At 37.3% G+C, this 13,780-nt stretch overlaps 1 protein-coding gene across 2 annotated transcripts in view; it reads right to left on the reverse strand.

Moving 5' to 3' along the window:
• Window positions 1–13,780, reverse strand: part of LOC102290190 (inositol 1,4,5-trisphosphate receptor type 1) — a 73,695-nt gene that overhangs the window by 53,189 nt on the left and 6,726 nt on the right. For both annotated transcript variants that reach the window (XM_005924876.3, XM_005924872.3), the window contains exons 4-8: window positions 6,946–7,055; window positions 6,192–6,278; window positions 4,675–4,833; window positions 3,457–3,555; window positions 2,635–2,718 (exon numbers count right to left, since the gene is read on the reverse strand). In XM_005924876.3, coding sequence (XP_005924938.1) covers window positions 2,635–2,718; window positions 3,457–3,555; window positions 4,675–4,833; window positions 6,192–6,278; window positions 6,946–7,055 — 539 coding nt within the window. The remainder of the gene's footprint in view (window positions 1–2,634; window positions 2,719–3,456; window positions 3,556–4,674; window positions 4,834–6,191; window positions 6,279–6,945; window positions 7,056–13,780) is intronic.

Consider the following 13,780-nt stretch of genomic DNA (forward strand, 5'->3'; position numbering starts at 1 on the left):
AAAAAACAAGCAAACAAGCAACCAGCCCACTCAACTCTGATGAGGGAACCTTATGCAACAGCTTTTAGTTAGAGCACAGTTTCCAAAAAAGTGGACACTGTGAGATGCAATAAGATGCAAATTATTTGAATTCTATAGGAAATGGAAAACAGCACCAAAAAAAACCAAAGAAGAAATTCCAGATATTCCAGATTCCAGCCACTCTACAGCCCTGAATTGGACAAGCAGATAAAAATGACTGGATAGATGGGCAGACGGATGGAAATTAAATTCCTATATGGAATTTGATGCCAGCAAAATGTTTAAAAAAAAAGCTGTGGCGGTCTGCGAGAGGTGTGTTGCATCACCACTTCTTTTAACAATGCTAACACTGTAAGCATCTGGGTAGTATAAATAGGATTTCATAAGCTCCAGTTGTATATATGCAGAATGTGGTTTGATATAATCCTACTAAAACAAGCTTTATAGCTTTACAATAAAATAAAACATCTTTCTGCACTCCGGAACCGGCAGTCTCTGAGCCTGTAGCTTCCATGACTTCCAAAAGACGTTAACATTTCGATTAGTGAGGCCACAGGACATTTTCTGAATTTACCTAAACGTACTGTGAACGGAGAAGATGGCTGAAATTCTGGGTCAAGGTTACCTGTGCTTTTGTCGTTGACAGTAGAATTTTAAATTGCATTTGTGGATCTAGCAACACATTTGGTTCACCAGCTGTGGTTCTCACTTCCTGTGTCCTTGAGCCGATTTACCGATTTCCACTACTGAATTTGAAGAGCTGTTAACGTAGTGCTGCTGCAGGACTCTTCAGTATTGGTTTCTGGCCACTTTCTTTACATTCATAAATTCTTTAATATCACATCATCACTGTAGATGATTTAAACTCTCAGTTCTTTAGTGGGAAACGTTATTCCATCATAACTGAACCATTTACCCACGCACTCTTTCACAGAGTGGTGAACTCCAACTGAATTACACTGAAATAATCATTTGCTGTGGGAAGCTTTTTTTTTTTTTTTTTTATATATAAATAGTGAAATTACTTATTTAATTGGTGTAATTAATTCATTTAGCTTTTTTTTTTAGCTTCATGATCGCCTCCTCCGCTTGCATAAAAAACTACCAAATAGAAACTGAACACTTGCAATTCAATCAAGCTAATTTATCTGTTTCATTTGTCATTGAGGAAGAAGGGAACTGCTCGTCAGTCTGTGGGAAAGTATATAGAAACATAGCTGTGATTCTTAACGAGTTAATACAATACTTATATTAATCATATCGTGATTGTTTGATTTAAAATCCTCCGTGATGTAATGTGAAACATTACAAAACATTTGTCATTGTCCAAAAACGTATGGCTATTGTATTGTACTATTTCAGTCAAATATAGACTATGAATGCAACTAACTGAATTCTTGTTATACTGGCATTTTACAGCGTCTGAAAGGTTTTCCATAAAGCCAGACTGAACTGACTTAGATGCTGTTGTATTATTTGGTTTGTTTGTTTCTGTCATTCTATTCATGTTATAATAAAATACAGTTATGTTATAACCAGTGTTGGTCAAGTTACTTGAAAAAAGTAATCAGTAACTAATTACTGATTACTTCCCCCAAAAAGTAATCCCGTTACTTTACTGATTACTTATTGTCAAAAGTAATTAATTACTTACTTAGTTACTTTTTAAAAACACGATTTACAACCTGAATAGGTGATAAAGCGATAGATCTGTCAGCCCAATTCTACTTTTTCTACATAATCCATCATACAAAATGTAATCAAATGGAAAGGTCCCTTTATTAAAACTTGTTTTATTAGTTTTAATCTTTTAACTTTATGCATCAAGCAAAAAATTAATTATATGCAACATTCACTGACTGGAAGAAATTTGTTTAATATTTAAATCTATTTTCTGCACATTCCAGCACATAATTTTTTTTTTTTGTGTTTACACTCACTCTTTCAAATAGATGCAAGTAAAACACAGCAGAAAATAAATAAAGTCAATGACTCAGCGGTCCTGTTGCTCTATTTTCACCTGTAAAGCAGGAGTAGGGTAGGCGGAGGTTTACCCTGGTGCAGGTGTGCCGCGGCGGTCAGTGCCGCGAGTTTCTCTGTGAATTTCCCATTACGTCGTTGCACACTCGGTGCTTGCTTGGAAGTTTACGGGGAGGGGGGGGTTCGCTGTAAAAAGAAGTTTTCTTCCCACGCACAATGGACACTAATGTTTTTGTCACTTTTTATGGAATCAAACTTAAAGTAAGGTCAGTACTTCCACGCTTTAAACGCTGATACTCTCTCCCGCACTCGATATATTATCCACTGTTGATCTGCAGACAACTGTTGTCATGAACGTCGCACTCGCTTACGTCACTGTCATGAGACATTCTCGCAAAAAAAAAAATCATGGTTTTAGTAACGCAGTGTTCCTACAGGAAAGTAACGGTAATCGAATTACCGTTTTTGCAATTGTAATCCCTTACTTAACTCATTACTTGAAAAAAGTAATCGGATTACAGTAACGTGTTACAAGTAACGCGTTACTGCCCATCTCTGGTTATAACACATATGCAATGATTTTCTAAAAGCCATAGACAGTTTTTCTAGGCTGGTTTCTACTGTGAGACAAACCCCTTTAAGAATGGCATCCTGATTGTCGCTCCATTTCATAAACAAGACGATCTTCCAGCTGGTGTTACAGTTGACTGAATTCACCTGAAAAACAAACAATCAGAAGAATGTGAGTTGTAGCATCATGTAATGACACTAGACCTTTCATTTGTTTTCTCATATTCTCCAAAGATCAAAAAAACAAAACATAAAATCATCATAAAATCATTTATTTTGAGATTAGATCGGAGACCACTCTTATTTAAAGATAATATCTAAATGTATTGTGCATACGTTGGCATATATTGCCAGAATCAGTACTTGTAATTCAGTTAATAATCTACACATGTCGCTAAGTCAACGCCAAAGAAACTGATATTTAAAAACCTATTTTAACTGTCTAGTAAACATACTACTGTAAATATGAAACTAACTAATACAACATATCAAACACAGAACTGAACTTTATTCCTCTGGTTCCTCTGTTGGAGTCTGTTTGATGCCATTAACATCCAAGATTTATGTTTTCACTTTATGTTTAAACCACTTGCAGTCATCAGTCATCAATGAGATACAAAAGTTTTTGCGTTTGCTTTTCAAAAAGAAGAAAAATAAAAGCACTTATTTCTTAATCTTTTTGTGTTTCTACTTAATGCCCTTTGATAAATTAATGAAAACAATGTTGCTTAGTAACACAGAGCAGAAAAACAGGACAACTCTCCTAACGTATTGTTAGTTTTAGCCTTTTGTTTGATTGCGCTCAATCTAAGGAGGACACCAGAAGAAGCCTGCAGTTTAACAACAGTCAGCTGTCAGCCAAGCCGGAAAAAGCGCTAATCATACCTCATTGCATCCTGGATTATCCACGAGCTGGTGTGTGCTGGCATGAAGCGGCTGACCAGCATTCACTGGGTTCAGGACCACTTTGTCCCCGATCACCACCTGCCATTAAAACAAAGAAAAAAAAAAGAAAACATTAACAAAAAAAAATAATAGTCTTACTTCTTCCGCTGTCTTAACTATAGTTGTGCAGATTCATTGTTTTATTTCTTTTATCTTTTACAGCTTTAAAAAAAATATATATTTTCAAATTCTGTGACGTTTTAAATTTTATTGACATCCCTTGACTTTCATTTGATTCTTGGTACTTCCATAACTGTACATGCTCTGGCTGCTTTGTAAAATTTGTGATTCTTTGACTTTAAGGAGGTTAAATTGAGTCAATCTATAGTAAACTGTGTCAAACGACTTAGTTAAAAAACATCTGCCAATGACATGCACACAGGCAATGGTCAGAGAGTATCACCATCCATTTATATGCCACTGCACTGTCTATTCTCAGCAGGTTGAGAGTGACTCCAATTATCTTTTTGTTCTTGACCTGCTGCTTAGGCTTCATGCCATAACTAATTTGAGAGGAGCTTAACAGGGAAGCCTGGACTCCACTGTAGTTCATTTTGTCCTTGGACAGCAGCCTACTACTTCCTGCCGTAGGACAGAAGAGCTGTTGCCAAAAACAGCTTTGTGATCAGAGAAAGTGGGCGCGAGCTGAATTCTGTTCAGGGATGTGATCAAACAGATGCCCAAGAGTAAGGCTAAGGAGGGCAAAGGCAACCTGCCTCTTAAAGGCCCCATGTATAATATATCATTACGAGTTAATCTTTCAAATAATTAATATTAGTATGAGTTCTATAATTTAAAAAAAATGTAGATAATGCCTGTTTTATCTTCCCTGCAGACCTGTATAACCAACGTCTTACAAACATACCATAAATCTGGCTGAAAGTTTAAAATGGAAAAATGAAAACTTACAATTAAGAAGGTGAATATTTTGCTTAGAACTGATGGCTATGAAAATAATATTAAGTACTTGTAGTTTAATATCTCCTACTCACACCATACTAATATACTACTGCACATTAGTCACTTCATTCTAAAGGGATGTCTTAAAAATCCAGGATTAAAAAAAAACTCCCAGACACAGTTCAGTTGTTTGCTTTGCCTTACACTGAATTACATACGGTATAGTGGCAACACACTCTTATCTACACAATGACTCACACTGTCCCCAATGGAGCGAAGTTTGTAGAAGGGCTGTATGTAGAACCAGGAACCCTCATTTCCAGCAGTGTCCAGCATCACCCTCATGGCATTTTTCTCCAGCAGCGCCGGCAGTCGTTTGTTCACGGTCAGATATTTGTTGCTCTTCAGGTGGAGGAGCTGAGCAGAATTACATTAAACAAATGAAATGAATTAAATTCATGGCAGACAAATCAGAGGCTGAAATCTGGTGTGAGAAGGGAAGTGTGTTTGATGGACATCAGCCTGTGATCAAGGCACTCCTAATAGTGTCTGATGTTTATATAATAAAGTTTATATATGATATGAAATGGAGAGATTATTTGTCATTAATTTGTTTGTTTCCAGTATCTTTTGTTAAGGATTTTTTTTTAAGGTCACTTCAGTTTAGTTTCATTAGTGTGCAGCATGAATTTCAGTTTAGGGGTATTGCAAAACAATACTGTAGTTTGTTTTTTAACCAAACTTCAGCAGTTTTTTAAGTTTAATTGCACTTAGCCATAATACCTACCTTTAGCAAGCTTACACTTAAATACTTTTAAAAACACTTTTAATACTAACTTAAATCTTATTAACCTACTATTTCCATTTATAAGGCAAATAACCATATTTGGTAACTTCAGTTGGACATCAAAACTGGCCTTACGCTCGCCTGCCAGCCTGAAGAACCACATGGATTTCTCCCAGGCAATCAGCAAAGATCAGGCTGCGTGACTGATAGCGATATAATTGCATCTGACTAATCAGCAGAGGCCTGGAATTTTTCAAACTTCAGTGTTCTTCTGGAATTCAGGAAATTTTGTTTTTTCCCCACTTTTATATCCTCCTAAACCAATGGACATAACATTGAAACTAACATTGGCAAGATGATGAAACTCACACCTTATGTGGTTGAATAGTTATGCTAAGGATTGGTGTTGTTTGTATAAGATTTCTAGAAATTAGTGAAAAATGGCAGTACTATATATGATCATATGACCTGTTCCTGTAAAACTAGTGCACGTGATATAATTTAAAGCATGTAGCAGAAAAATATAGAATGACAGAAATAAGAAAATATTGTGTGTTTTTCTTATATTCCTTTTTGGAAAACATCAAAAATATGTATTTGAAACATAAAAAAGGAAAAATCTTGAAAAATGTGCCTTTAATATTCTCCAATAACAAGTGAACTCTTATAGGTGTGAGGCACCCCTGGGAAGACTTAAATATCTTTAACAAACATGAAAAAACAGAGAGAGAAAAATAGTGTGTACACAAAATCACATGTGGAATAAATATAAGTGAGTTGACACATGTCAGCACAATGTAAAATATACCCAGTATATTAAAATAGGAATCCTAAGAAATTCTATGAAATTTCTGCTTGTTTTTATAATTTCTATTTAATCAGTTTATTTCTGCCAGTGATGACTAATGTCAGTTGAATGCAAACTAGGTGTTAGTTACATCAAAGTTTGTGTGACCAGCTTGTAAACAGCCATTTCCCAGAGACACACCTGAATGACATTTCCATACTGAATCACTGTTCCAAGAAGCTTTTTGTTTTCAGAGTCGTTCTGCTTCTTCTCCAAGTCAGCCGCACTCTGAGATACAAAAGAGAGATGAGAGAGAAAAAAAACAAAACAAAACCGTATCTAACAGCTATTGCAACATAAATCACTGCCAACACTCTTACACAGTAATTCCAAAAGACGCAATCACGTTGGTTAGCCATTAACAAGGCACCACATTATTAACAAAGTTCTTAGTCAAAAATGTACGCAGCAGAGACTTTTAGCTAAAGCGCAGGCTCACATTTCCATGGAAACGCAGGCACGATCGCAATCTTCCAGTTTATGACTGTGTAGTCAGATTACAGATTGCTTTAAATGGTAATGTATTGCAGCAGAAAAAGGGAAAGGAAAATGTAGAGGGTGGAAAGATAGGACAGTAGTAGGGAAATGTCAGAAAAGTCTATAAAAGGACTTCTGCTTTATAAAATACCTGCAAAACCTTTAAAAACCCACCTGAAACTGTGACACAGAGTGCACACAATCGATAGAGTGATACACTCACTATGCTGTTTTTTAATTCAGCGTCTACAAAGTCTAGACTTCATCAAGACCATTTAAACCCAAAAAGTTAAAATAACAAAAAAAAAAAAAAAAAAAAATCTGACTCTTTCTTTAATGTTTATCTTGGGAGCTTTTGGGAACATGGGTGTTAACTGCAGTGGTCTGTAGTACCTGCTGGGAGGTTCACTTCACTTACATGTAACTTGTTAAGCAGCACTGACTCGGTGTTCCCTCCAGGTTTCGCCGCTTTCCAGAACTGCTTCTGGGCTGAGTAGCGGTTCATGGGACACAGTCTAAACAGACAGTCTGCACAGAGATAGAAATCACTGGCTTTAGCTGAAAAACTGGATCCAAAAACATGTAAACATGCACACACACTCAAAAAGATATATATATATATGTGTGTATCATTTAATCACATTAAATATCATTTAATCACATGATTTCTAATGACATCATGCCGGTGCACAGTCTAGAAACAGTTATTAAAAACAGATTTTAAAAATAAATATATATTTATTTAATTTACATAATTGAATTAACATTAAAACTAAAATAAAACCCAGGAAAGAAAAATAAATTGGTCACCCAGGGCTAAATCCACATATTTACTAAATATGCATATGTTCATATAACTTTGAAAAAAGGCAAAAAACGATCAGTCCAGATGGTTATAAAGAGAGAAAATGGTCACAATTTGCTCCGTCTGTTTCTGTCCACATTTGTCTTCTCCAGTCACTCCTTCTCTTCTCCTCCATTTAATACAGATGTAAAATATACCTCTGAGTCCAATGCAAATAATTTGTGTAACAATTTTGAAAAAAGAAGAAACAGAAGAACAGAAAAATTAAAAAGATTACACATGATTCTATTTTCCCTTTATGGCTAATGACTGTTCGTACATCTCCAAGTCTTTTCATTTCACAAACTGGTGGATCCTTACCCAGCCATGAAAGCTGGGTTCACTGATGTTAGTGGATATGTGACCTGCTGTAGTCAGAATCCGTCCACATCAGACGCTACATAATGTTCAGTTCTCAAACCAGTTGAAATCGGAGCAAATTCTCAAAAATGGTTTTGGTTGTATACCACACTTATTATAGCTGACAATGGTAAATTAGTTAAAAATCAAACAATGTGTACAAAATATATTCATCTACTGGGAGTAAAGCCTGGGAAGGTCGGTGCTGTGTGGAAGATGGGTAACAGCCACAGCTCACACACAAACCAACAGCGTGAACAGCAAAAACACCACAGTAAAGATTATTAAAGACACTCACCTAAATAAATTAGACTTTTTTGCCATTTTAAGTTATGTGCTCAAATATTAAATAACCACAACATTTAAGCACACATTATTCTTTCAGTTCTCCAGAAAAAAAATTCATGCATGTGTGTTCCTGCACTTCAAAAGCATTAATAATTTGCCTGCATGAAGATCAAAGGTCTTTGTCTGCTTCACGGAGCAGTCATCACAGACAACACAGCATGTGTTTGTTGTGTGTGCTTACCAGATGTATGACCATAGTAATGTATGGTTATAAGCTGTGGTTTATAACCATACATTACCACACACACACACGCACACACACACACACACGCACACACGTACACCTATGTGTCTGCAATGTGATCCAGCAACACAACAAGTTGTGGTCACTCATAGGTTGTAACTGTAGCAACGATGATTTGCAGCTGTCATCAGGAGTCTCTGATTTTGCTGCTCATTTGCATAGATACTGCAAAAACCGGTCTGCAGGGAAACTAGTGTTTTTTTTCATTTGCATGTGGATGCAGTTTTAACAGAGTTCCTCTTCTATCCTGGGAGACTTCCTCTTTTGTAACAAGCTCTACAGCAACTACAGTTGAATCCCTCAGAGACTTCCACAGGATGAGTACTGATAAAGCATTTCGCTGCAGAGTTATAGCCGCTTTCCCTGCTGAGTTCAACTACAATTCGACAGTGACTCCTCCCTGCGAGTCCTGGCTTTCCTCTGACTTCACCTCTCATCAAACCACAGCTTTCTTTTCTAAGAGGATGAAAAGAGGAGAAAAAAGGAGCAATGTGTCCATCCTTTCTCCATTCTCTCTCTTCTTCAGCTCTAGTTGCAGTAACATGACCAAATAAGGCCGGCCAAGAAGGGGGAGTGGGATGACTGAAAGAGAGAAAGGAGGGTGGAGACTCCCCAGCCATATATTCTGTCATCTCTCCTTCTCCTTTCTGAATTCCTCCAACCATTTCACACAGAACTTGTTCCCTCGGAGTCAACGTCTCCGTCTGTGTCTCCTAAATTGTCCTCGGGCCTCCCTTAGCCCCTCCCCATTAAATATGGTTTACTTCTTGGCCCAAAACATGGTTAGAAAAACAAAGAAAAAAGGAAGTGAAAGAGAAATGAGAAAGGCCAGAAGAGAATGAAAGAATTTAAAATAGAGCACAGAAAGGTCAACTAAGTGGAGAAATTGAGCTTTTAGATATAATCAGTGTGCGTTTATGTGTTCCACATAAATCAAAACATACAATAATGGATGTGGCTTTAACTTGTAAACATAAATGAAACAATGAATACATATTTCACACAGCCCGTTTCACACGCAGCACTCCATGGAAAATATTTGGTGCATGTGACAGATAGATGATCAGCTAATAGACATTTACCTTGCATCACAGCCAGCTGTGAGGGGAAACGTGCTATTTAAGTGAGACAGAGGTGAGAATTTCTTCCAGGGTCACAGATTTCTTTCTTTAGCATGCAAGTACACAATTGAGCTCAGAAATAAGTCTGTCTTTGATACTGGCCACCTCGTATGTACTTATAAATGCTGACCTACAATTGTTTAGCTATAAGGCGGGTACATGATAAAACAACTGAAAAGGCTAAAAGCCTATCTTAAGTCATATGACAGAAATCTTAAGCCAATGCAGAAGAAGCACTGGATTTTTAATATATACACACACATCTCTTTTCATTGTTTTGTAGGACGTCCGTAACTAATAATAGTAATAACTTTGTATCGCACTTTTCAAAACAGAGTTTCAAAGTGTTTCACAATTTGATTAAAGTAACACATTAAAGATAAGTATACATATCCCAACATCATTCCTGCATACGCACTTCCACATACACAAATAGATGTAAACCAAGGATGGGGAAAGGATTAAGAGAAAGCTAGCCAATAAAAGTGAGTTTGTCAGAAGTCGTTTAAAAAAGCCGACCTGATAGGCTAAGGAAATTCGGTGGCTAGTGCCCTGTGCTTGCTCACGCACAGCCACAGTGACATAGAGTAAGTTATGCATGAATGGGCTGGACATTGATCTACTGCCAGTCAGTGTGCTGAAAAGGGTAAATCCACAAATCACCATAACATGTGCAAAGTATGAAAGCAGCTTTAAGGCTGGGTTCGTATTCACGCATATATTCATAGTTATTCAAAGTCGTCTTCCTCCATCTCTCCCACACACAGTGCTGAGTGATTCTTGACTCACAGCTGAAGATGGTGTTAGATTGTGACAGTGCCTTAGAGTATAAACAGAGAACAAGTGAGCTGCGAGTGTCACACACATGCATATGTGACTTAACTTAGCAAATAGCATAAACGTTGCAAATTCGGGCATCTTTTTAAAGTAACGCCACCATCTAATGTGACAACAGTCTGAAAGTCAAAGTGAGGCAACAAACTGACTATAAGAAGACATTCACTGACAGTAAATGGGAGACGTCATGGAAAACATTTTATTTCATACATCAGGCATATTGTATCAGCTGGTTAACTCAACAGAAGTATGTGACTGAAATGATTGTTGTATCTGTGCTGGTTTGATTTCACTGTCAGACTGGTTTTAAAGACAAGGTTATGAGAAAGTCTTTTAGATGCTGACAAACTTCCGCAGATTAAAGAGGATCAAAAGGACGACGCTTGAAGCCGTGCAGCCAGCAACTGAAGAAACTCTAAGGGGCTGTAAAGCACACAGAGATGATTGAAAGTTTTATTACAGCACAGAACTGCCACCATACTTGGACGGCAGGATAAAGGTACGACAGCTTCTCATTCAACTGAATGACAACATAAAGTTGCGCACTTCACTGTAGCTGAAAAAAATAATAAATTGGAAATTCAGCCTTTCACTTTATCTCCTCTTAACCGTCTGCTACCCTGTCCAAAACACAGTACTGGATTTTTTAAAAACTACGCTGAACAATTTACAAAGAAGTAGTAACATAAATAGCATCTCCTGCAGTAAATATACAACATAGTCTAGCTCAGGAACTGGGGAAACATAATGCATTACACGTTTTCTATTCTCTGCTAAATCTGAAACATCACCAACAATCTGGCTTGTATAAAGTGCTATTCACTGCATCCCTCTTATCCTGTTGGAGGTATTATAGAGGAAGCACTTGTAGTGCATCTGAGACAGTAAATGGATCTACTGACAACAGCTTCCCTTCACCGTTTCCTGCAAGACCTCTCATCTCAATAGGCAGGAGAGGAATTTGTGCAGTTGTTAGCAGGGGAAGGGGGACTAAAGACAGGCCCGTTTCTGGTGTTTATCGCAGATGAGCCACCCAGCGTTTTTCTGCAGTCCGTCTGTAACAGCATCAGTGGCTCGGCCTGACAACAGACAAGTGGTGGTAAGGAGCTGGCACTTCAAGTATAATTGAGTCTATTTAAATGTTTCAAGTTATTTCAGGTAAACCAAGGCATGAGCTGTGATAGGCAGGAGTTGGCAACATCTGAAGCCAGCACAAGAAGACGCTGCCCAGTGTAATGGCCTTCACATGCTACTAGTTAAGCAGTGAAAATGTCAGAGTACAACAAGCAAGCAAAAAAAAGAAAATCACTTGTTGTTCAGAGACCTGTTTTGTTAATGGAGTCCTGTCTAGTGTTTGTTTCAGGTTTCTCACACCAGAGCTTTATAATTAACACTATTCTAGAAATAGACCAGCAATTATATAGCACTTTTCTAGTCTCACTTCTCAAAGCACTTTAGACTTCAACCCAGAATAGGTGTGGTAAAAAAAAAAAAAAGCAATGCTGTCACACATCAAACTGACAAGCATCATTTTACCATGTTCATAAAACAGGCAAATAAACCAAATCTATTAAAAATTCAGAAAAAAAAGAAATAAAAGATAGTTTGACTGAGAAATTATATTTATCAAGTATTTAATGAATATCTTCCATACAAACTATGACCATTCTGTTATTGTTATACAGTGTTTTACACATTCTCTTTACAACAAAGATAAATGCAAATGCACACTATGGGGCTTATTATAGACTTTTTTAGAGTGGTACACAAAGGTCTATTCAAAGCTACAAAGAGAAGAGTGTTATGAATACCCACAGCTCAAAACAAAATTTTAGGTCAGAGTCTCACTCACCAGAGACTGTACACATGTCTCAGATTTCAGCTGTTTATTACATGAAGTGCCAAGAGGTCTGATTGGTTAATACAAGTCGAGTCAAGAGGCAGCTTTGGCTCTTAGGAGAAATAAAGGCCAGTGTGATGATGACAGTCCCAGAGTGACAAAGCCAAAGTGTGCCATGTTTACATGTAGAGAGTCCCTGTCTCTTAAATTTCTTTTGTCAAGTGCCCATATACAGTAAATAAAATGTATTGTATGTTTAGTACATTAGTTGTCATGTCAACGCACTATTACATGGGGGTTTTGGGTGGAAACCAAAGTATTTTATTAATTAAAGTGCTGAAAAAAAAGATGGGTTGGAACGTCAAGATTTATACTCTTGGCTCCAAATCTACAAAATGCTAACTACCATCCATATAACCACATTGCTGACAACATTTAAATGCAATGGCAGGTGCATAAAATATAAAAGAAACAGCTGTTAAACTGATCCAAATGACTCCTAATATGTCAACAGAGTAAGTAGCTAAATAAAGGCTGCCTAAGTCAGCTAGAAAGACAAGGTTTCTACAGACACTCGTTGATTGAAAGTATCTGCCAGTAGGTCAAGTTTTCACCATCAATGATTTAGATAAGGGCCTTTACATACTTTGTCAGTCTTAAATATGCATTTTCAGGTCAACTCATAGAAAAAGTGACAGTTCTGAAGGTTTTGCAACAGCTAAAAGTGAAAGTTGCAACAGATTTTAAAGAGGAGGGCATTTTTGAATAACGCAGCTTTCCTCCACATGTAGTAACTTTGATGAAAGCAACTGATCTGACTGGTTGTGCAAGAGAGCCTTAAATCACAGTGACTAGAACGAAACACAAAGCAGTCTTTGCCTTAGATGTGTGTGGATGTCGCTCAGTGTGTGTGTGTGTGTGTAGCATGTGTGTAAAGGTATCTGAAATACTGTAAAGGTGAAATGCAAAGAAAAGGCTGATGTCTAAGCCTATGGACAAAGGCTTCACGAGTGGGAGTATAAATTGTGTGGAGAGTGCTCATGTTTACATTAGGAGGAAATGTTAAGCATACCTCAGCAGTGACCGTATCACAGAGTGGACATGGCTCGTCTGGCCTTATTGCTCTTATGGTGTCCACTTAGTGGGATTATCACTACACAACTGGGTCTCTTTCCAGCTGTGCAACTCCTCATAGTTTTGGGGGTGGGGGGGGGCAAACAATGAAGACACGTATTGTGAACACATACATGAGTTTGGCAGCTGTCAGATTTTTACGTTTTACGATTGGTTTTCCCCCCCATGGTTGAAAAGTAAATTTTCACCACATAGCTCGTGCTTCATGCATATGTCACAGCTAAAAGTTAAATGTGTCAATAATAAAATGAACATCTTCCATGTACTTGTAGTTTCCTTTTAATCCTGGTTCACTGTCACATTTGACTTAAAAGGGACACTTTCATACAACAGAGCCACTGTTAACGGTGTTTAAAAACACCGCCGCCTTTTCTTCTTTTGACATCTTAAAGTCTCTGCTGTGAAACTCTCCATTTCTTTTCTCTTTACGGTATATGCTATACCATTAATGGGACATATATTGCACACGTTATAGCAGATAAGTAAGTACACTACCTCTTTCCTATTTGGCTCCTTACAGAAACA

This window comes from Haplochromis burtoni, unplaced genomic scaffold (assembly GCF_018398535.1).
Source record: "Haplochromis burtoni strain Fernald_Lab_line unplaced genomic scaffold, NCSU_Asbu1 Contig_79, whole genome shotgun sequence".
Classification (NCBI taxonomy): domain Eukaryota; kingdom Metazoa; phylum Chordata; class Actinopteri; order Cichliformes; family Cichlidae; genus Haplochromis; species Haplochromis burtoni.